The sequence below is a fragment of the Myxocyprinus asiaticus genome, chromosome 2, assembly GCF_019703515.2.
Source record: "Myxocyprinus asiaticus isolate MX2 ecotype Aquarium Trade chromosome 2, UBuf_Myxa_2, whole genome shotgun sequence".
Lineage (NCBI taxonomy): Eukaryota > Metazoa > Chordata > Actinopteri > Cypriniformes > Catostomidae > Myxocyprinus > Myxocyprinus asiaticus.
The window spans coordinates 8820057-8845715 of record NC_059345.1 but is presented as its reverse complement, the minus strand read 5'-3'; the positions used below and the strand labels follow the sequence as shown (position 1 = coordinate 8845715).

At 37.7% G+C, this 25659-nt stretch overlaps 2 protein-coding genes across 5 annotated transcripts in view; both read left to right on the top strand.

Annotated features, from left to right (window-relative positions):
• The first annotated feature begins 7559 nt into the window (after positions 1-7559).
• Positions 7560-18808, top strand: LOC127454637 (transmembrane protein 41B). The gene is made up of 7 exons (XM_051721982.1): positions 7560-7773; positions 9197-9314; positions 9398-9526; positions 12745-12838; positions 14390-14494; positions 14593-14731; positions 15729-18808. The coding sequence occupies exons 1-7, from the start codon at positions 7704-7706 to the stop codon at positions 15896-15898; spliced, it is 825 nt and encodes a 274-aa protein (XP_051577942.1). The 5' UTR covers positions 7560-7703; the 3' UTR covers positions 15899-18808.
• A 924-nt stretch (positions 18809-19732) lies between these two features.
• The window catches only part of LOC127454617 (DENN domain-containing protein 5A-like), a 67697-nt gene continuing 61770 nt past the window's right edge, over positions 19733-25659 (top strand). Inside the window, exon 1 of one of the 4 annotated variants that reach the window (XM_051721968.1) lies at positions 19733-20114. In XM_051721968.1, the coding sequence (XP_051577928.1) occupies positions 20015-20114 (100 nt within the window). In that variant the 5' untranslated portion in view covers positions 19733-20014. The remainder of the gene's footprint in view (positions 20115-25659) is intronic. The other 3 variants (XM_051721950.1, XM_051721959.1, XM_051721942.1) reach the window with 3 other exon arrangements.

Here is a 25659-nt window from a genome sequence, read left to right as displayed (position 1 = left end):
TGGTCCAACCAAATTGGATTGTTGTGCAATTTCGCCATCGCGGGTGAGACAGCAACTGAGTTCATCCATTAAAGAGTCAAATAATGCGGGACTTTTACGAGCCCCGCTCGTAAAACCACGTCTCTGAGTGATAAACTGAGAGCTGCTTTCTCTCCCACTATTGCGAAATCGGCTTTAGGGCCTGTCACTGAATACTCTCTCTCTCTCTCCTTCTCTCTCGTAATAACAACACTGACACACACACACACACTGTCACACACACACATTATGTGTTATAGGATTATTTTATTTCCATATCTAATCATATCACTGATTGGTTCGTAGTTGTAAGTCGGAAATTTATTGACTGCATTGTATTAATTATTAATTGATATTACTGCATAAATAAACTTTGTTTATATTACAAAGAGAAGTGTTTTGGTTTGTTTTGCATATGTGTGTCATGCTGACGGGATGTCAGTGCTCGGATTCAAACCTTCATTCATTGTTTTTTTTTATATTCTTCGGATGTCGATTTTCCTAAGAAAACAATCTAATATTGAGACTGTTTTAATATTTGGTTATTAGTCCCTGATTCCAGGGTGGTGCCCCGTCAATGTTAATCCTTATTAATATTCTATTGATTTTTGATAATTGATAATTATCTTTGATGATTGAATTTTAATGATCAATAAGCTAGTGTTAATTTTAATTAATGTTTCATCGATGTTAACAATTAACGATTATCTTTGATAATTGTTGATTTTAAAGGATTAAAAAAGCTAACATTGATTCTCATCAATGTTCTATTGATTTTAATAATTAGTAATTATCTTTGATAATTATTAATTATTGCTAATAACCAAACTTGCTCCTAAACGTAGCACACTATATTTACTGGAGCCCCATATGAGGTTTTAATGAGTTAGATTCAATTGATTAATCTAAATAATAATCAATAACTACAGAAATAATTATTAATTATTTCTGATAGTAACACTGATCTAAACAACCAGCAAAGCCCTACAGATGTAATAAGCGAGGTACGAAGAACGGACCCTAGGTTGCGAATGCCACTGGGGAGAAATATGACAGTCGTCGAAGACAGTAAAAAGGCGACTTAACAAACCAATCAAATTTAACATCCTCTCTCACACAGTCTCCTCTCTTGATTTTATTGTAGCTAGGAAAAAAGTTACTTTTTACTTTTTTAATACTTAAGTACAATTTAATGTGAATACTTTTTACTTTCACTCAAGTATGTTTTTGGCTAGATACTTGGACTTTTAATTGAGTAAAAATTTCACTCAGTATCCATACTTTCACTTAAGTATAATTTCTGAGTACTTTGTACACCCCTGCCTCTAGGTGTCAGTGTAAGTCCAAGATGACACCAAGACTAAAGTTACTGAGTGCACCTTTAACCCTATAAAACCGTTTGTATCAAGGTTTATTCACAACGTTTGACAGCTCCTGTTTCACTCCGTTCAAGCTGACGAGCCAATCAACCTATGGTATGTAAGTTTCACATGTTTATGGCACCATCTATTGGTTTGCCATGGGTGGCTGTGGCTCAGGTGGTAGAGCAGGTTGTCCACTAATTGCAGGTTTAGCAGTTTGATTCTCAGCCCACATGACTCCACATGCCAAAGTGTCCTTGGGCAAGACACTGAACCCCAAGTTGCTCCCAATGGCAGGCTAGCACCTTGCATGGCAGCTCTGCTGTCACTGGTGTATGAGTGTGTGTGAATGGATGAGTGAGACACAGTGTAAAGTGCTTTGTAGAACCGCTAAGGTTAAAAGGTGCGATATAAGTGCAGACCATTTATCTAGGGTTATTTGTGAATAAAAGTTTTTTCAATGTTTATATCGATCTATTTAAAATGGCAGCAGACTTGCGCGAAGTTACTCTAATTTTTGGATAAATGACAGCTTATTTTAACTAAGTAAAAGTGGCTTTATGATTATATATTATACTGATTATAATATATATGATTATATTGTTACTGATATTTTAAAATGAGTATTTGCTGAATATAAGCAACTTATGCTTGGTTAAAATTTTGCATATTATTTTATTGAAACCCCCTCTTTGAAATCTAATATGATACAACAGGCTTTTGAGGTATATCTTTCAATCACCATTACACTCCATTCATGCCCACCACAAATAAATATAAAATAAAAATTCACAGAGCTTTGATAATTTTTACATATACATTTTATAAGATATATTTAAAGTGTGAACTAATGTTTCTGTGTATTTTCATATATGCAGCCTGCTCTGTCATTATAAATATCTCATTATTTTACATTACAAGCTATTATGATGTCATCTTACCATAAGTTCCTGAGAACCAGCTAAAAAAGTTGTACAATTTCCCTTTTTTAAATGTCAATATAGTGTTTGGTGCATAAAATACATATGATAATTTTTTTTATATAAATGAATGTGCTGAATTGAACTGAGATACATTTCAATCCATATTTATAGACCAAGGAGAGGAAGTTGTCATGGTCAAACTCTCAAACATTTGGTATCTTTGAAAAGCCCAATGAGTCCCCTGATAATACCACAAGAATTACCAGTGTAGCATGTATGGGCTAAGAAAAACTTAAATAAAAAATTCCTACACAAAAAAATGAATTGCAGGGCCTTTAAAGCCTAATGTAACAAATATGACACATAATTTTTGTCTAATGGTATTAAAAACAGTATAATGTAAAAAAAAAAAAAAAAAATACAAAAAAAAAAAAATATATATATATATATATATATATATATATAATTTTTCTATGTCATATGTCAGCCTTTACAGGGTTAAAGTAAGGCACTTACTTTATGGAAGTGAATGGGGCCAGACCACAAATGCCAGAATTTACATTGTTTTCTAAAGTATAGCCACAAGATGCAAACATTATGTGTTAATATGATTTTAGTGTAATAAAATCACTTACTAACCTTATCTGTGGGAGGTTATGTCCAATATTACAACTTTGTTGTCATGACAGCAAATCTAATCTAATCCCCATATTAGATTAAACACAGATAAGGTTAGTAGCTAAGTGATTTTATCACACTAAAATCACATTAACGCATTTAATGTTTATGTCTTGTGGCTATACTTTTGAAACAACATATATTTTAATGTATAGAGACTGGCCCCATTCACTTCCACTTTGAAAGTGCCTTACAGTAGCCACAGATTTTTATTTCATTTTTGTTTTTATAAAAAAAGGGCGAATTATTTTTAGTGTTAATCAACATTTTGCCACAAATGCTGTTGATTAAGTTTAACTTGTATTGAACCCATAATATTCTTTTAACCTGCTATCAGCCACAACTGCCATCAACAAAGAAATGAACCAAAATGACAAAAAGGAGATCTAATATTAATTTTTGTATGATTTTACACAAGAAACAATAACTGTAACTATTATGATTTTACAAATACTGTAGCAATTTCAGGATTATCACTATGCTCTCAAATGCATATTTTGGTGCCATGAAGAAAACTTCTGACAAGAGGATTTCATGTTTTGTTTGTATAATTTATTGGCACAGAGTTAAGACCTGAACATGAGATCTTGACCAATAATCTGTAAATTAGGCAACAGGTGACTTTCACCTATAAACTATTTAGAAGCTGCATGCATTGGAGACAAGGTGTAAGTATTCACTGCAAACTTAGCTTATTTCAAGATTCTCATGTGACTTGAGGGAATCTTGAGGATGTAATCACATTAATTACATTATCATTTACAAAAGCAGAAACTGGGTAATGTTCCTTGTTCTAATATAAGTACATCTACACTGACGGTAAGACTAGTGGGAGAAAGTCTAGCTAAGACTGGGTGGGAGAAAGTTATATTTTGGTTCACATATTGCCTCTTAAGTATCACAGAACAGTAAAAGTAAAAAGGTACAGTTACACAGAGAAGATCTGAGCAAAATATTTTATTTCAGAATGTAGCAGACATGGCCCTTACAAAAAAGTAATGTGGCTGTATCATGGTACAGTGATAGTATTGCATTAAATTCCACGGTATTTTGATACAGTGGCACTAAATGTACTAAACTGTATTCTAACATACAAAAAAAAACAAAAAAAAAACAAAAATAGAGTTATTGATGTTATCCTGTTATTACTAAATTAATGTTTTATGTATTTTTAGAAGGGCTGTGATTGTTTTTTGGTTGAAAAAAAAAATGTGTGAAGGTTTGCTCTGATGTTGCTCTGATGTTATTCAGGTAACTGATTTGTTTTTAGCAATTTTGGATATTCTTGAAGATCACAGCTCATGGTGGCCTTCTTTTTGTTATTAAAAAATAAAAGTCATAACCAACAACATTGTCTTTTTATTTTGTACACCGGAGTAATTGCAGTATTTACATGGTACTCCAAAGTAGTAATAATACCACTGTAGTTCCATTAACCCTTTAATGCATACTATGGGTCATTAGAGACCCCGGACCTCATTCCACCCCCTTTACCACATCCATTTAAAGATAAAATAAAAATAGGGTCATTAAAGACCGAAGATATGTAATAGTGTCACTTTTTTTGTGCTTCTATAAATCATATTTTCATGATTATTTAATATCTATATACGTGTAATATCACAGGATATATATATATATATATATATATATAAAAATTTATTACAAGACAAATGAGTACTATATTCATACAAATATCACACAAATTCTCTGAGTGACAATGGTGATTTATCAGTATACCATTTGCATTTACACATACATACAGTTGTGCTCAAAAGTTTGCATACCCTGGCAGAAATTTTGGCATTGATTTTGAAAAAATGACTAATCATGCATAAAACACTGTCTTTTATTTAAGGATAGTGATCATATGAAGCCATTTATTATCACATAGTTGTTTGGCACCTTTTTAAATCATAATAATAACAGAAATCACCCAAATGGCCCTGATCAAAAGTTTACATACCCTTGAATGTTTGGCCTTGTTACAGACACACAAGGTGACACACACAGGTTTAAATGGCAATTAAAGGTTAATTTCCCACACCTGTGGCTTTTTAAATTGCAATTAGTGTCTGTGTATAAATAGTCAATGAGTTTGTTGGCTCTCACGTGGATGCGCTGAGCAGGCTAGATACTGAGCCATGCGGAGCAGAAAAGACCTGTCAAAAGACCTGCGTAACAAGGTAATGGAACTTTTATAAAGCTGGAAAAGGATTTAAAAAGATACCCAAAGCCTTGAAAATGCCAGTCAGTACTGTTCAATCACTCATTAAGAAGTGGAAAATTCAGGGATCTCTTGATACCAAGCCAAGGTCAGGTAGACCAAGAAAGATTTCAGCCACAACTGCCAGAAGAATTGTTCGGGATACAAAGAAAAACCCACAGGTAACCTCAAGAGAAATACAGGCTGCTCTGGAAAAAGATGGTGTGGTTGTTTCAAGGAGCACAATACGACGATACTTGAACAAAAATGAGCTGCATGGTCGAGTTGCCAGAAAGAAGCCTTTACTGCGCCAATGCCACAAAAAAGCCTGGTTACAATATGCTCGACAACACCTTGACATGCCTCACAGCTTCTGACACACTGTAATTTGGAGTGACAAGACCAAAATAAAGCTTTATGGTCACAACCATAAGCGCTATGTTTGGAGAGGGGTCAATAAGGCCTATAGTGAAAAGAATACCATCCCCACTGTGAAGCATGGTGGTGGCTCACTGATGTTTTGGGGGTGTGTGAGCTCTAAAGGCACGGGGAATCTTGTGAAAATTGATGGCAAGATGAATGCAGCATGTTATCAGAAAATACTGGCAGACAATTTGCATTCTTCTGCACAAAAGCTGCGCATGGGATGCTCTTGGACTTTCCAGCATGACAATGACCCTAAGCACAAGGCCAAGTTGACCCTCCAGTGGTTACAGCAGAAAAAGGTGAAGGTTCTGGAGTGGCCATCACAGTCTCCTGACCTTAATATCATCGAGCCACTCTGGGGAGATCTCAAACGTGCGGTTCATGCAAGACGACCAAAGACTTTGCATGACCTGGAGCCATTTTGCCAAGATGAATGGGTAGCTATACCACCTGCAAGAATTTGGGGCCTCATAGACAACTATTACAAAAGACTGCACACTGTCATTGATGCTAAAGGGGGCAATACACAGTATTAAGAACTAAGGGTATGCAGATTTTGCTTCATTTTTTTCTTTGTTGCCATCTTTTGTTTTATGATTGTGCCATTCTGTTATAACCTACAGCTGAATATGAATCCCATAAGAAATAAAAGAAATGTGTTTGGCCTGCTCACTCATGTTTTCTTTAAAAATGGTTATATTACATTTATTACCAATTCTTCAAGGGTATGCAAACTTTTGAGCACAACTGTATTATACATGCTAGTTCTTACTCAAGGTGGTGCTGAGTTGTCAGTGATTGAATATATTTACATTTGACCTTGCTATTTGATGAAGAAGCAACATGGAAGTAAACTATAGCAAGTGTAAAGGCCAAAGTATACTTTGCGCGTCGGCGTTGCTGATTGCTCTGCACACAGTATGCGTAACAGCACAGCCGCGCGGCCTGTCCGCGCGCCACCCAGAATTCTGAACCAGCAGACGTGGTCCTCATCTGTGCGCGTTGTCTGCGCATACGCTGCCCATTGACTGTACTAAAAAAGTGTCACAAAGCAGTTGTAGTGCGCATGCATCGACCGCATTCCTATTCGTTCGCGGTCAGAAAAGTATACTCAGAAAGGCAACGCGGTCGTCCGGGCGCGATCCGATCCGGAACGTATACCTGGGCCTTTACACATGAGCGGTATGAATTAGCTATTACTACTGAAATAATGTAAGTTGTGCGTCTATTTAGACTCAAAAAGTGCCTGAGAAAATACATATGTGTGGCTTATGTGTAGCTTATGTGTTATGTGTTAGCTCAATGTGTGTTTGATAGCCAATTGCATCTCATGAAATTTCAGGGTGGAAATAATGAATCCTTTTCTTTATTTGTTGCATCATCTCTTTGATATATGAAAAATGAAACATCAAAATATATCATATTCTATTGTTTTCTAATTGTCTTGAAAATGTTTTGAAAATCTGACACTATATCTGGCCTTTTTGTAGATCCATTTGTGATAGATAGGCTATACGTGTCGGGTCATTAAAGACCCGAGGAATGTAATAATGTTTGCCGAAACAACCATGCATTTAAGGGTTAACATTTTTTGCTCCTTTTTTGTTTGAGCTGCACTCCAAGTGAGCATTTTTATCAGCTCCTGGAATTTAAATAATTGTGGCGTGCCTTATGGATACAGTCATGGCATAGTATTGATATGCACTATGGTACTGAATGATTGCCATATTCATGTACTGTAGTCGTGCTCCAAGGCACTTCAAATAAGTGCATAGTACATGCCAAAAAACATGGTAGTACCATGGTCCTTTTTTTGTACATTTTTTTGTGAGTGGAGAGGACTGGATGATTTTAGGCCAATCCCTTCTATCATGTCTTTGTTTCTATGTCTTCACTAGATGGCAGTAACAGTTATGGCCATCTGTACTGAACACCTCCGAAGGAGAAGAAAATACAGTCACAGGTCACCGGTATCCTGTCTTTGACGGGAGGCGGAGGAACACCGGCTAAAACCACGTCCATTGCGACAGGATCTTAATCAGCATCTGAGATCTCCCTTCGTTTATTTTCTGTTTGTGTTAACAGATCGACATGGCCAGGAAGAGAGGAAACCGTGAGACTGAGAGTAGTCCTTTGGTAGAAGAACCGAGGCCCTCGAAAGGTAATTCACAGTTCTGTACTGATCACATATGCTTAGGCTGATCAAACTCAATTATTTGATTAATCGATCACCGTTCCCCGATTTTTCGGAGTTGTAATATTAGACAGACATCCAAAACAACTCGCGCTTTTTGTCTTGTTGGTCAGGATCAGAAAATATTTTGACCACAGCTTGACAAACGACGACTATTAAATTAAAAGGATTAACTATTCAGTGGGTTGCTTGACACAGTGTCAGATATTAATGACCTCTGAAGTGCGGGAGGGAAATAAGACCAGACACGTTTCAAGTGGACCTTAATGGTCAGATAATATATTAAAACAGCGAATGTTGTAGTTTAGGGAGGATTGTGTAATATCTGTTTACCTTGTGTTCACATTGCTCATGTAAAGCCAGAGTTCATTGTGTACAGTTTCTTCTTTCCCTCTGAAAATTTCCAGAAATACAGGAATACTTCACCCAGAAATGAAAATTCTCTCATCATTTACTCACCCTCATGCTGTCCCGGATATGTATGACTTTCTTTCTTCTGCAGAACACAAATGAAGATTTTTTGAAGAATATTTCAGCTCTGTTGGTCCATGCAATGCAAGTGAATGAGGTCCAGAACTTTGAAGCTCCAAAAAGCATATAAAGGCAGCATAAAAGTAATCCATAAGACTCCAGTGGTTTAATCCGTGTCTTCTGAAGCGATCCAGTGAGTTGAAGGTGAGAACAGACCAAAATATAACTCATTTTTCACTATAAATCTTGACATCAGCAGTCTTCTTGGCGATCATGATTTCAAGCTCGATTACACTTCCTATAGCGCCATCTAGCGCTCTGTGCATGTGTCACGCACAAGGAAGTGTAATTGAGCTTGAAATCATGATCGCCAAGGAGACTGCTGATGGCAAGATTTACAGTGAAAAATAAGTTACATTTTGGTCTATTCTCACCCAAAACTAATTGGAACGCTTCAGAAGACAAGGATTAAACCACTGGAGTCTTATGGATTGCTTTTATGCTGCCTTTATGTGTTTTTTGGAGCTTCAAAGTTTTGGTCACCATTCACTTGCATTGACAGGACCTACAAAGCTGAGATGTTCTTCTAAGAAACTTCATTTGTGTTCTGCAGAAGAAAGAAAGTCATACACATCTGGGATGGCATAAGGGTGAGTAAATGATCAGAGAATTTACATTTTTGGGCGAACGGATAAAGGGCTGTTATGATGCCACGTGAAATTCTTTATGATTGCAAATCCAGTCTTAAGTCCTTCTGTAAGCACTCAAGCTTACTGTATAGGAGATCTCTCCAGGGCCTGAATCTCCCCGAGGATTGTGAACAAGTGATTCAAATGAATGCAATACATTGCACAGATGATATCATAGGTACAAGGGTGCAAGGTTATTCATAATGTGTTATTTTAAATCCTTCTCTAAGGGACCCAGTCACCAGGAGGAGCATCAGCACGCATGTCAATCCTCATCCTCGTCTCCATCTTTGCCTGTTCTGCTTGTGTCATGTATCTGCTTTTCAAAAATTTCCCAGAGCTGAGCGAGTAAGTCTAAATTTAGACTGTTAGAGTGTATTTATGGTGACTTGACAAAGTCATAATCTAATGTTTCTCTTAATGTCTTGCAGAGATGAAAGGGAAAAGATCAAAATTCCTAAAGACATGGACGATGCCAAGGCGTTGGGCACAGTACTGTCCAAATACAAGGACACTTATTACACACAAGTACTTTTAGCGTACTTTGCTACATATATCTTGTATCCTTTGTGGCATGACTGCTGAATAAATTTTTTTTTCTGGTCACAGCAGTCAGGGTGTGATTGCAAATGTTATTGACAAAATAACATGCTGAAATAGATATTAGATCTGATATCTTTTCTCGAACGATGTTTTCGTTTATCAGAACTCTGGGAACTGAAAGAGCCCAGTTTTTCCATAATGTAATTTTTTGGCAATTCTCTACAATAATCAGCCAGATCTTATGAAAATAACGTGACTGTGATGACATTTTTGTAAAATTATGAGACATGGTTCGTTACACGTATTGTGGCAGTTATTAGGTGAAATGTCCACTTTGTGGTGCTAAAAGAGGGTTACATTTTCTCCCAAACAGACTTGTTATTTATGTGAAAGTGATTAAAAGTCAGTGTTGCTTTAGCAAGTGTTCATTTCACCAGAAAACTTCCAGAGTATGTACAACGAGCCATGTATAATAATAAATAATTTTGCAAAAATGTAGTAATAGTAATGTGATTCTGTGAGACCAGGATGCAAATGTTGCTAGCATTTTAATACCCTGATATAAACCTATTTTCTTATTGGCAGCCATAGGTTGGTTTAAAAACCTACCAGCTGAAACAGTGCCTGGAGTCATATATAGAAACAAAAATGCAACGAGTGCTAATTAGGTATAAAGTCCATATCTGCTGGTGCTCTTTGGAAAAGGGATAATCTATCTCATGAATGAAGGATATATCCAAGGCACTCAGACTTAAATCTAAAATTTAAGAAAGCCTTTATTAAACCGTTATGTGTGTTTGTTACTATATCATTTACATAACACATTTGGTACAAGGGAGATGCTTTGGAGGTGGTTTGTTAGGGCTCATTTACACTTGTTAATAACATAATCAAACCAGTTTCATACATAGTCAGAAACACATTAGACCACACCACATTTCTACATTTACATTTACATTTATTCATTTGGCAGACGCTTTTATCCAAAGCAACTTACAAAAGAGGAAACCATATGCGAATCATCTTAAGGAGACAGTGGTATGAAAAGTGCTGTATAACAAAGTTTCACTAGCATCATAATAGTATTCAAAACAGAATAAAGTGCAACAGGAAATGTTTTTTTTTGTTTTTTTTAATGACTGGTTAAGTGCTTATGGAAAAGATGTGTTTTTAGTCGTTTTTTGAAGACAGAGAGTGAGTCAGCTTCACAGATGGAATTGGGAAGGTCGTTCCACCAACGTGGTATGATGAAGCTGAAAGTCCGGGAAAGTGTTTTGGTGCCTCTTTGTGTTGGCACAACAAGGCGAAGTTCCATAGCCGACCTCAGGCTTCTAGTGGGTGCGTAGCTCTGCATAAGTGATTTTAGGTATGCTGGAGCAGACCCAGTGACTGTTTTGTATGCCAGCATCAGAGCCTTGAATTTGATACATGCATCAACCGGCAGCCAGTGGAGAGAGACAAGGAGTGGTGTAACATGCTCTCTTTGGTTCATTAAAGACCAGATGTGCTTCTGCATTCTGGATCATTTGCAGGGGTCTAATTGCACATGCAGGGAGGCCTGCAATGAGAGAGTTACAGTAGTCCAGTCTAGTTATGACAGGTGACTGGACAAGCAGTTGTGTGGCATGTTCAGAGAGGAAGGGTCTTATCTTCCTGATATTGTAGAGTGTAAATCTACATGATCTTGAGGTCTTTGAGATGTGGTCTGTGAAATTTAGTCTGTTGTCGATGGTTACCCCTAGATTTCTGACTGATTTGGAAGGCGTTACTGTAGTTGCACCCAGCTGCACGGTGATGATGTGTTCAACAGCAGGGTTTGTTGGAAAGACAAGGTGTTCAGTCTTGGCTGGGTTGAGTTGTAGGTGGTGCTCCTTCATCCAGGCCGAGATGTCTGCCAGGCAGGCAGAAATTTGAGCAGTCACTGTGGTGTTGTTGGGCTGGAAAGACAAGTAGAGTTGCGTGTCATCAGCGTAGCAGTGGTAAGAGAAACCATGTGCCTGAATGATGGGTCCCAGTGATGTTGTGTATATAGAGAATAGAAGTGGCCCAAGCACTGATCCCTGAGGTACCCCAGTAAGTAGCTGATGTGGCTTGGATTCCTCACCTCTCCAGGCTACCTTGAAGGACCTACCTGAGAGATTGGAATTAAACCAGTCAATCACAGTTCCTGTGATGCCCAGCGAGGAGAGGGTGGAGAGAAAGATCTGATGGTTGACTGTGTCAAAGGCTGCAGAAAGGTCCAGCAGAATCAGGACAGATGATCTGGATTCAGCTTTCGCCTGTCTCAGCGACTCAGTGACAGACAGCAGGGCAGTCTCAGTGGAGTGTCCACTTTTGAAGCCTGACTGATTGTCATCCAGCAGATTGTTCTGTGAGAGATAGGCAGAGATTTGATTGAAAACTGCTCTTTCAAGTGTTTTTGCCATGAATGGTATGAGAGAGACTGGTCTGTAGTGTTCTATTTTTATGGGATTAAGTGCGGGTTTCTTCAGCAGCGGGGTTACTCGAGCCTGCTTAAATGTATTGGGAAAAGTGCCTGTAAGTAGAGATGTGTTAATTATGTGTGTGAGTGCAGGTAGGATGGACAGAGAAATGGCCTGGAGAAGGTGAGAAGGAATGGGGTCAAGGGAACAGGTGGTGGGGTGGATGGAGAGGAGGAGTTTAGAGACCTCAATGTCAGTCAGAGGAGAGAACATAGAAACAGAAAAGTTGCATACATGAGACAGGTGTTTGACAGGATGTGGTGCTGAGAATGTATTGCTGATGGTTGTAACCTTACTAGTAAAAAATGTGGCGAAGACATCTGCTGTCAGTGATGTGTCTGGTGGTGGAGGGGGAGGGCAGAGAAGTGTGTTGAATGTTCTAAACAAGCTACTTTAAATGCTAATGTGTCCTGATATGTGAACAGTGAAGGACCGCCTACTGCTCTGTCAATCATTCATAGTGCTAAAACAAGTGTTGTGAACTTTGCTGGTTTTGTACGCTTTAAAAAGAAGGCGTCCGATCAGAAAATGTACACGCACAAAACTTCACCAAACATTTTCGATAAACTTGACATTTAAGGCAATTTATCTCTTTTGACACCTTGCGATCGAATCACCCGGGACAGATGCTAACACCAGGTGTACACTTGGCCTAAGCCACATGCATTGATCTTGCATGGTAGCTTACACTGCAATAAATGCTCTGTCTTTATGTTATGTATGTTCTTAAATCCTTAACTTAGCCTTACCAGCCTTCAGACGTTTGCCATCCCAGGTTCCATTTTTCTCAGTATACTGTCAGGATATCTCTACCCTTTTCCTCTAGCTCTCTTCCTGGTCTGTCTGGTAAGTTCTTTTTTTTTATTTTATGCAAATTCATTTCAAAATTCATCTGTCTGCAGTCCAGCATCATGGCTGGTTCTGTGTGGAGGTTGACCGATAGTGGATTTTGCAAATACCGATAACTAAGGTGGTGGAAATGGCCGAGAACTGATTAAAGGGCCGATGGCTTTTAAAATCGTTTTATGGAATGTTTTTTTTTCACCCTTGTTTTTTTGTCCCCTTTTTCACCCAATTTGGAATGCCCAATTCCCAATGCGCTTTTAAGTCCTCGTGGTCGCGTAGTAATTCGCCTCAATCCGGGTGGTGGAGGACGAATCCCAGCTGCCTCCGCGTCTGAGACCGTCAACCCGTGCATCTTATCACGTGGCTTGTTGTGCGCATTGCCATGGAGACATAGCGCGTGTGGAGGCTTCACGCCATCCACCGCGGCATCCACGCGCAACTCACCATGTGCCCCACCGAGAACGAACCACATTATAGCGACCACGAGGAGGTTACCCCATGTGACTCTACCCTCCCTAGCAACCGGGCCAATTTGGTTGCTTAGGAGACCTGGCTGGAGTCACTCAGCACACCCTGGGATGCGAACTAGCGTCTTTTGCCACTGAGCTACCCAGGCCCCCTGATTTATGGAATGTTAAAAAATATATCTTAGTCTTTCCGTACTATAACTGTCTTGCACAGACATAAAGGTAACTAGAGTCCAAAAACGAATAAAATTTTTGATACAATTTGGTTATTATGCAACTATAATCTCAATACTAACCAGAAAAAGGAAAATCATTTGGTGAACAATGCAGGACTTTTAACTGTAAACAAGCACGAAATACACCGGGATGCATTCCTATTCATTCATGGTCAGAAAAGTATACTCGGAAAGGCAACGCGGTCGGCCGGGCGCGATCCGATCCGGAACGTGGAAAAATGAAGTATACCCCCGTCTATATATAGTATTTACCAAATTGAGCTTTTTATAGCCTATATATTCACCAGATGAAGGGTTTTGTAAATATTTATTTCATTATATAAGGTTTAATGAGGAATAAGGTTAATTATTATTCACAAAATAAATAGTCGCAGACACTGATTTTTCTTTGTGTTCCCTCGCAGTAATTAGAACACTTAATTATCTAAAATAACAAAATATGCATTGGTGAGGATGAAAATATGAATAAATATGGTCAATGATGAAAGATTTAAATTTAGCAAATCCCCACGACTTGTCAGTAATAGTTTTATTTCACCTCTAGAGGCGCTGTTATACTGTAGAACCAAGATGTTCTAGTTGTAGAATCATCCAGCGCCGGCCACAGAGGAACACGGAGCAATAATAATTATATTAAAAAAAAACTATCGGCAACTATCGGCACATATTTTTTTCCAATAGCCGATACTTCCGAAAAGTAACTATCGTCACAGATTAATCGGTAAAACTGATATATCGGTCTACCTTTAGTACCGTGAAATGTTTTCCTCTAGTTTGTAGAGTCACTTAACATTTTTCTTATGCAAGTAGGTTGTTTATTTAATCATTTTAATTTATATCAATTACAGTGTTCGGGCCTTGGAGCGTCTTTTTGCTATATGCTGTCTTATTTAGTCGGGAGACCGATGGTCTTCAAGTACCTCACAGAGAGAGCGCAGAAATGGTCACAACAGGTAAAACTTTCAGATCAAGGCTTTATTTGTATTTGTTGCTCATGTAAAAATGGCCGTAATGGTGAACTGTTGGTGATGTTGTTATTTTGTCATTGTAGGTAGACAAGCACAGAGACCACCTCATTAATTACATCATTTTCCTGAGAATAACACCGTTCCTTCCAAACTGGTTCATCAACATCACCTCACCGGTCATTAATGTGCCTCTTGGTGTCTTCTTCCTGGGCACCTTTCTTGGTAAGATTAACCAGTGAACCACATCAACATTTTCTTTCCTGTGTTGACATATTAACTATTGAAGACGGTGAAGGTCATACTGAAGGGTTTGTTTTTGTTGTTTACTTCACAACCTAACAAAACCATGATTAGTGGTGCTTGCTGAGGCAATCTGAGTAATTTTGGTCCATTTATCCAGCAGAGAAAGTCTGCATTTTGAAGAGTGTTTATCTTTTAATAAACACTCTTTTAATTTAAAGGAATAGTTCACCACTCTCATCATTTACTCACCCTCATGCAATCCCAGATGTGTGTGACTTTCTCTCTTCTGTGGAACACAAATGAAGATTTTTAGAGGAATTTTCAGCTCTGTAGGTCCATACAATGCAAGTCAACAGGGTCCAAAACTTTGAATCTCAAAAAGCACATAAAGGCAGCATAAAAGTAATCCATACGACTCCGGTGGTTAAATTCTTCAGTCTTCTGAAGTGATATGATAGATGTGGGTGAGAAACAGATCGATATTTAAGTACTTTTTTGCTATAAATTCTCCTCCCTGCCCAGTAGGTGGTGATATGCACAATGAATGTGAATCACCAAAAACCAAAGAAGTGAAAAAAAAAAGGGAAAGTGGAGATTTATAGTAAAAAAGGACTTAAATATTGATCTGTTTCTCACCCACACCTATCATATCACTTCTGAAGATATGGATTTAACCACTGGAGTCTTTTGGATTACTTTTATGCTGCATTTATGTGCTTTTTTGAGCTTCAAAGTTTTGCACCCTGTTGTTTTGCTTTGTATGGACCTGCAGAGCAAAGAAATTCTTCTAAAAATCTTTGTGTTCAGCAGAAGATAGAAAGTCATACACATCTGGGATGGCATGAAGGTGAGTAAATGATGAGAGTTTTCATTTTTGGGTGAACTATTCCTTTAAAGTATTAGAGTGAGTTAAAGAGTATCCAATGATGTGTAACCAGAGAAACATCTAGTAACTGTTCTCTGTTCTCTTTCGTAGGAGTAGCCCCTCCATCCTTTGTGGCGATAAACGCAGGGACGACGCTGTATAAGTTGACCACAGCTGGAGAGGCAGTGTCCTGGAACTCTCTCCTCGTGTTGGGTGTTTTGGCTGTTGTCTCCATCCTGCCTGTCTGCTTTCAGAAGAAACTCCAGCAGAAGCTTGATTAGACTTCACCAGCCCTTCTTGTTCCAGCTCAGGAATGATACACCGGTTGACCTCTAGGGCCAACTTCTCTGTTTTTCGACTCTTATGCATGCACCACAAATCCTAATTTCTTCATGTGACAGGTGATGGCCAACCAGTCTGTCAGTGATGGACTGGCCTAGACTCTTTACAAATTTTTCTCTGCATTACTTTCAAGGGATAAAAAGTCTCCCATCACTAACCCTCTAGCGTTAAGCAATATTTTCCATGTCAGTGTCTTCAAAGGTTTTAAACTCCCTAATATTTTTCTAAACACAACAGCAATGTTCTTTTTAAGATTCTAGGGGAAGAGTCCTGTAATATGTACAATACACTGGAAAAAGCATATTTTTACTCAGTTGCTGAGATCAAATAAGAAGTACCATTAAACTTTCTTTGGTCTCACACCCAATTTAATATTCAAACATGTTTGAGAATGAGGTATTACATGCATCAGAAACCATTCAGGGGTTAGCTTTTTAATAACAGTCTTGATTTTCTGCTTTTCTTTATGTGACGGTTTATTTTCTAATTCTAATCTTAATTCTAATGCCAGCTAAGACTGCAGTTGGGGTCTCAGTGTTGGTGATCTACCAACAGTGCCCTGTCTACTGCTGCTGACTGTAGGTGATAGTGCTAAGCTAAATTTTACCCTAACCAATTCGTAAAATTGGACGATGCCACATTAGTATTAGAGATCAAAACTGTGGATTGAATTTGTTTAGATTGGTACTGCCTTAACTAGTAATTATAAATGTCAAGTTTGCAACTAAGAGACTGATGTCAGTCATACAACTGAACCATTAGCACCCAGTCTGACATTTCAGACACTTCACCTGTTTGTTGATGGCTTTTTGGCCTAAAACAAACAGTCTCTTTACATGTGAATGCAACTTTTTGAAATAGTCAAAATGCCAAATGATTTTGAGCTTCTTGAAATAGTTCTTAGTATAATGTAAGGCCATAGTAGTTTGGCCTGTTCGTAGGTTATAATTTTCATTCAAACCACAAAACAGAGGGAAGTATTAATTCTGAGCCTTAGGTTGGTTATCTGGAAATGCAAGAGATTTAGAACTGTTAAAGTCGGTTACCTAGACCTAGTCAAGCCATGCCACTGTAAAGGATTTTGAATGGAATATTTCTGTTTAACCAATGCAACTTAGTGTAACTTTATGAAGTGTGGAAACTTCTCTCTGCAGTTAAAGGGACAGTTCACCCAGAAATGAAAATTCTCTCATCATTTACTCGCCCTAATAACATCCCAGATATGTATGACTTTCTTTTTTTTCTGCTGAACACAAATGAAGATTTATTTCTTTTTTTTTAGAATATCTCCGCTCTGTTGGTTCACGCAATGCAAGTGAATGGTGACCAAAACTTTGAACCTCCAAAAGCATATAAAGGCAGCCTAAAAGTAATCCAAAAGACTCCAGTGGTTTAATCCATGTCTTCAGAGGCGATATGATAGGTGTGGGTGAGAATAAGATCAATATATAAGTCCTTTTTTACTATTATTCTCCACTTTTACTTTCACATTCTTCTTCATGTGTTTTTGGAGATTCGCATTCTTTGTGCATGTCGCCACCTACTGGGCAGGGAGGAGAATTTATAACAAAAAAGGACTTAAATATTGATTTGTTTCTCACCCACACCTATCATAGCACTTCAGAAGACATAGATTAAACCACTGGAGTATTATGGATTAGTTTTATGCTGCCTTCATGTGCTTTTTTGCACCTTCAAAATTTTGGTACCCATTTACTTGCATTGTGAGGACCTACAGAGCTGGAATATTCTTCTAAAAATCTTTGATTTATTTAATCTGCATTATTATTATTTGTTTTTGTTTTGCAGAAGAAAGAAAGGCATACACATCTGGGATGGCATGAGGGTGAGTAAATGATGAGAGAATTTATTTTTGGGTGAACTATTCCTTTAAACTGCCTTTGAGTAACACAAATAAGTCTTAAGTTATTTCTGTTTTACTTTTGTCTGATAGCTAAGGTACAATTTGCTGTATTTTATTTTAAATCATTTTATTTATTTTTTTGTTTCTGAATACCTGAAAACCAGGTCTGAGAGACATTGTAACACTTACAAAATGGGTCGCAAAGTTCAATACAGCTTTAAGTTGGGAATGAAATTAACAAGATGGGCATGAGGTTAAATTAACATTGTTTGCACTGAAATGTGTGCAACAAGGGATTGTTGTTATACCTGATAGCCTACCATTGCTCATTGATCATTTGATTTGTTCTCTTGTAATATCTGCTGTCTTTTTCTTTCATACATGCCATTAAGTTTGTCATCTTTAAATGTTCCAAGTACCTCAGAAAGCTCTTTAGTAGAACATGAACTGAGAGAGCGGATGTGACTGAGTTATGCGTTAGTCCTGCAACAGTTTCAGGTTGCAAACAAACTGTATTTGTTATGATGATGATGATTGTTTGTTTATTGATAATCTGTCTGTCCTGATTGCAGTTTCCTAAATTCTAACCTGATTTTTCTCTGGCATATTTTTACAGAGATGTCTTTATCCATAAATTATGGTTACTGATCACAGTATTACATAACATTTAATTGAAAATGTTTTGTTTTGTCCAGTATTTAAAAAAAAAAAAGAAAAAAAAAGAAGGCTATTCACCGGTGTCTTTCTAACTTCTTGACACATATAATATTAAGATATTTATTATGGGATGATTAAATACATGTATAACATTTGCCTCTTCTGAATTTGCTCAATTTCAACTAAATCGTAGTTGTGTTTGTATATGTTTGCTCTGTTTTTATTGTAACAGCCAAATATAAAGATATGATATATAATTTAAAATACATATTGGATATTCATTATTTACATTTAAAAAGCTTTACATTATTAAACTTTTTAAACAGAAGCGAGTGAAATGGTTTCGTAATTAGACAAGGTTTTTTTTTACGTGAATATTAGATGGAGTAAAAGGAACCTCCCTAACATGAAACTCACATCACATTAATTATGGGCATGTTCCACTAACATTGACAACCAGAAAGTGTCCAAACACCCTGTCTTCAATATGAAAATAATGAGACTGTAATAAGTTATGTTTAGGATATAATTTTCATTCTAGCCACATAACAGAGCGAAGGATTCATTCTGAGCCTAATGTTGATTATCTGGAAATGTAAGAGGTTTATAACTGTTGAGGTTTGTTTCCTGGACCTAGTCTTTAAATTGAACAATAGCCTATCCCTATTTTATCATTAATATATATATATATATATATATATATATATATATATATATATATATATATATATATATATGTGAATTATTTTTATTTTTTGCTTGAAAAGTGTGCTTGTTAGTAAGTATCTTTATTTAAACAAATGACACTTGCTTTAGAATTTTTTGTTTGTTATCAATGCAATGGCATGCATCTCCAAATATTTTTTCTGGCCAATACATAGAGAAGGGTATAGCTGCATGCATTGCTCCAAAAAGGGGCGTGAGCTCCAAATCACCATTAAAGATATAGAGAGCCCCTAACCTTTTCCCCAACCTTAACCGTGAGTGGAAGTGACGCCCTATTTAGGAGATCCCGCCCCCATTTGGAGATTTCTCTGCTGCTATACCTACTTGACTACATACAGTACCCATGCCATTCCTTAATCCGACACAAGAGGACAGGATTGTCATTCTACCACATTTCGTTACGAGAACTAGTTCAAATGCTAGGCTAATGCAATAACTTTAAAGTAAATTCTTCGTTGATTTTGTAATATGTGACTACTGTGATGTCGACATTAATTGCTGTCGAAAGAGCCGATTATCAATTCCAGCCAACACTCCGCAGATCTAATCCTATGTAGGCGCTGATTGTGCTCGTTCAGGGGTTAAGCGCATAACGTCATCCCTAGTGGAGCACTGCGCATGCGCACGAGCCAGCGCTGAGGACTGAGGCAGCCGAAAACAGCTGTACCGGAGGCCCACAATGCGACTCTTGGCGCTCTGGGCTTCTGGCTTGATCCGCATCCGCAATGGCTGCGCACAATGATCCAGAGTGCTCGTACTATGCACTCTAGACCCGCGAAGAGAAGAGCACAAGCGGAGCCGTCTCAAAATGAGCACCGGATTCAGCTCGAGCTCCTGCCGGTTCGCGGATTATTTCGTGATCTGCGGTCTGGATACCGAGAGCGGCTTAGAACCCGACGAGCTGTCCGGTAAGAGCCCGTGATTTGGGAATGAGGCTGTTTGTTTACGGGGCAGATTTCGACAAAATCGTGTGTGTTTTTATTTTATTTCTTATTCTGTATATGCCTATAGTTTTGCGTTATGTGATTTATCAATCCGTAGGCTACAAGAAATAGTGATTATTGTAATAATTAGACTAATAAAGATCACTAACATCAACACAGAAGACATGCATAATAGTCAAAACATTAGTCAATTGATGAGATTTAATGTTGGCCTATTATAGACCCTGGACTTGTAGGGTATACAGAAAGATTTGGGGAGTTTTCCAGATAGCTGACCTTACGACCCCATTCATTTTCTTAAAGAGAAACTGGAAATCTGTGCAGATGAAACAAACAAACAATAAATAAATAAATAAATAAATAAATAAATATCTTTATTTTTTATTTTATTGTTTATATATATATATATATATATTATCTTTATTTTTTATTTTATTGTTTATAGATATTATTTATTTTTTATGTGAAGCATATTCAGATATCTTTCCACTGGTGCAACAATGAAAACCTTTAAGCTTCTATGTCTTTCATTTTATCATATCTCCTCCATTCATGATCTTTAAGCATAAACAAAACATAATCCAAGCACAATTAGGGGGATTACACAATACATTGTTAACTTTGTTCACAGAACAGTGTAAGGATTAATGGGAGTGCATAATACATCCATCTTGCCCAGTATTTGACATATTTTTGACATGTTTTTAACAGTCCTGTTTAAACTGTGTAAACTCAATAGGTATATATTTACAAAATCACTTCACGTAAACAAGGTTTTAGCTTGTGAATCATTCACACCATGTTTTAGACTTTTATGATTCTTTCTTCCAGCATGTGAAATCTTGTTTGGGAGAGAGTGTAGATTTCCTGTGGTTTTGGGCTTCTTCCTCTTAAAGTTTCTGTTAGACTTGTGCAGCAATCAGAGCCATTTTATTGCTCAAGTGCTCTAGGGTTTCTAATAGAAAAGGGTATTTAATTTCATGCAGGTCTTGTTGCCTGTGCCCTCTATGTTTAATTTCACATGTCGATCAATCTGGGTTTTTCAATAAGGGATTCTTGAGCTTTTACATGTGGTTCCCCCCAATTATGAATATTTGGTTATATCCTTGATTACTCCGCTCATCTCATAACTGTTATGTGTGGCTATTAAAGGAATAGTTCACCCAAAAATGAAAATTCTCTCATCGTTTACTCACCCTCATGCCATCCCAGATATGTGAATTCACATCTTCTTTCTTCTGCAGAACACAAATGAAGATTTTTAGAAGAATATTTCAGCTCTGTATGTCCATACAATGCAAGTGAATGGTGACCAAAACTTTGAAGCTCTAAAAAGCACATAAATGCAGCATAAAATAATCTATAAGACTCCAGGGGTTTAATCCATGTCTTCTGAAGCATCCAATCGGTTTGGGGTGAGAACAGACCAAAATATAACTCCTTTTATACTATAAATCTTGACATCAGCAGTCTCGTTGGAGATCATGATTTCAAGCTCGATTAGACTTCCTATAGTGCCATCTAGCACTCTGTGCCACAATGATTGAGTTTGAAATCATGATCATGCCTTGAGACTGCAAGGGTTAGATGTACAGTGATAAAGGAGTTGATCTGTTCTCACTCAAAACCACTGGGGTCATATGGATTACATTTATGCTGCCTCTATGTGCTTATTGGAGCTTCAAAGTTTTTGTCACCATTCACTTGCATTGTATGGACATACAGAGCTGAGATATTCTTCTAAAAACATCTTCATTTGTGTTCTGCAGAAGAAAAAAAGTCATGCACATCTTGAATGGCATAAGGGTGACTATCCCTTTAAGCAATTTTGCCTTGGAGACACTTAAATAATTTGTGTCTGTACAGGGCCAGATGCATTGATAAGCTGTGAATTGAACATTTACGTTATAGTGAAACTGATCCTGTTGTAAAAATGACTTGTATCCAACATTACATGTTCCCAAGGGAAAAGCCTGATCAATTGAGCATGCCCCTCACCATACCCTCAAGACAAAAGAGAGGTCACTGAGATTTCTCTGGGGAGTACAAAAGAATGAACAATTCTTAAAGGGACAGTTGACCCACAAATGACAATTCTCTCATCATTTACTCATACATTTATTGTTCCAAACCTGTATGCCTTGTTTTCTTCTGTTGAACACAAAATGAGATGTTAGGCTGATTGACAATCTCATTCACCATTCACATTCATTATATGGCTAAAAGAGCAGTGTCAACATTCTTCAGAGTTTCTCTTCTTGTGTTCCACCAAAAAGACAAGGTCATACATTTGGAACGACATAAGGGTGATTTAATGATGACAGAATTGTCCTTTTTGGGTCTTTAAAGCTGCATTCAGTCTCATTTTTGTAGCAAGAGTGTATTGACATATAATCTTTTCATATATATATATATATATATATATATATATATATATAAAACCAACAAAAAAATGCAGACATATGCAGTTTTGTTGTTTTGTTGTCTAACTCGTGCACATGATTGGGTAACACTATTGAGTCTCTGTTGGCCTAGTTAGCGGGGGGATCGAAACTGCTAACACACTGTTTTTGGAGGAAACAAGCTAGTCATGTTTTTTTCTTTGTCATACATTTACTTTACATGTTACTGCCATTTTGAAATGTTCACACTCAATGATCTGTGATCTTGAGTGTTAGTGTCCTCCTTTTTTTTTTTTTTTTTTGGTACCCTGTATTCAGTACTACAGTGATTGCATCAGATGGTAAAACCAGTGTTGCCATATTCACGAGCCATGGTATTACTCAATACTCCAATGTACTTAAAAGAATACCATGGAATTAGCATGGTACATGTCCAGAAACACCATGGTATTACTATGGCACAATCTTGAAAATAAAAAGGTAATACCATGGTACTTTTTGTTGGTATATTAAACATCCAGTGTTGTGTTTTAAAATTGTTATACTTATACAATCTACACCGATCAACCACAACATTAAAACCACCTGCCTTATATTGTGTAGGTCCCCCTCGTGCCGCCAAAACTGCGCCAACCCGCATCTCAGAATAGCATTCTGAGATTATATTCTTCTCAACACAGTTATACAGAGTGGTTATCTGAGTTACCGTAGACTTTGTCAGTTCAAACTAGTCTGGCCATTCTCTGTTGACCTCTCTCATCAACAAGGCGTTTCCGTCCACAGAACTGCCGCTCACTGGATGGTTTTTTGTTTTTGGCTCCATTCAGAGTAAATTCTAGAGACTGTTGTGTGTGAAAATCCCAGGAGATCAGCAGTAATACTCAAACCAGCCCATCTGGCACCAACAATCATCCATGCGATTATCTAATCAGCTAATCGTCTGGCAGCAGTGCAGTGCATAAAATCATTCAGATACGGGTCAGGAGCTTCAGTTAATGTTCACATCATCCATCAAAATGGCGAAAAAATATGATATCCATGATTTGGTGCGTGGCATGATTGTTGGTGCCAGATGGGCTAGTTTGAGTATTTCTGCTGATCTCCTGGGATTTTCACACACAACAGTCTCTAGAATTTACTCTGAATGGTGCCAAAAACCAAAAACATCCAGTGAGGGACAGAAATGCCTTGTTGATGAGAGAGGTCAACAGAGAATGGCCAGACTGGTTTGAACTGATAAAGTCTGCAGTAACTCAGATAACCGCACTGTACAATTGTGGTGAGAAGAATATAAAATCAGAATGCTATTCTGAGATGCAGGTTGGCGCTGTTTTGGCAGCACGAGGGGGACCTACACAATATTAGGCAGGTGGTTTTAATGTTATGGCTGATCGGTGTATATCTAGAAACCATAATATCATAGAGAATTGTGGGTGGACGGGCTCCTTTTTCCATTTAGAAGCTACACAAAACACCCTCAGGGTGAACGTTACTATAACTACATTTTTGCAAACGGACTTTTACGTGCAGCGTTCCACGTTTCGCAGCAGTTTCCTGTTGAAATGAACACTAAAGGTGCTAGAACAACTGTGCGTTTTATTCACTTTCACACAAATCACGACTACAATGGCTGAATATGACTTTATAAACACATATTTTTTTGCACTATTACTCACACACTGCTATGTTATGATATCGAAGCACTCAAACGCATCATTTGAAAAACGACACATTTTAACGCTTGTATCACAGACCCACCTACATTTACACACTTATTTCAGTGCGATTAGCTTGCGTGGTAGCTCACCAGGTCGAGGGTTGGACTATGAATTCAGCAGACCACCGGTTTGACCCCAGCCAGACACGCAAGCTGACATGAAAACAACTCGCTTGATTCAGAAAATATGCTTTCATGATGCATTTGCTTTTAGAACACTAGGTTTAGCTGTTGGTTTACGGTAAGGATGTCTGTTTTGTTCACCTCTCATTTGCTTTTAGAACACTATTGGTTGGGTTTAGGTTAAAGTTTTATGTTAGGGAGGTATGTTTACTAATTAAAATCTCCATCTAATATTCATTTTAAAAACCTTGTCTGATTACGAAACCATTTCACTCGCTTTTGGCGCCCCCTGCTGGACATTTCACAAGAGAACTGCAGCGAAATGTGTAAAGAAGCACGTGATTTCGATTTGCAAAAATGTTACTACGGTCAGTTAACGTTCATGAGGTCAGGCTGCAAAAACCTTAGCAACACATTGCATTGCCCTGGCAACCTCCCACTAGCATCAAATTGCACAAGCAAACCCCATTTCCTTCAGAAAATCAATCATTTTAGTGTGGTTTATCCTATTATGCTTGAACAATAATTTTTTTTACTTTTTTATTTGCTATAATGATCAAGTAAAAGGAAGGAAAGGTCTGTTTGCTGCCTCTAGAGGTCTGATTAGCTGTTTTGCCAGGGGTATGTCAAACAAAGCCATAGCTGCTTTGTTTGAAGTGGTCAGCTGTTTGCAGAGTACAGTCTTGGATGTTGTGTAATTCTACCCCATGCCTGCTTAAAATGCAAAGAATTTGTTGATTTTTCCATGTGATTTTGATATATTGTACCTTTAAGCTTCTTTCACCTTCTTGTTTCTTGTTTACGTTTGAAGGGATGTGCTGGATCACACGACTAGAGCTTAATGCACTCTGTGTTGTTGAACCGTTATTTCAGCTGTAGAACATCTGCCTCTTCTCATCAGTTCTGTTTAATGGATTCTTATATGGACTCTTGAGAAAAGTGCTCCACATGGCTCCGTTACAGCCCCGTGACCCTTTCCGAAGCTGCCGATGGGAATGTTTGTGCATTGCTGCAGTGTTAGCATATCTGTTGGCAAAGAGACAGAAGAGGAGAGACATTGTCATTCCTTGCATTTCTCTGTTGGGCCCGACGGATAGGCCTGATTTGGCAGTAATGAGAAACATCCATTAGACCGTTGAATATGGGTCAGTCTTGCACTCAGGCGAGTTTAAAAGCAGAACCTAAATTTTGCAATGGACATTTGATATGTAGCCCTCCTTAAATTTGTGGTTAAATCAGGACAAAACAGAATACATTTTTGCCTCGA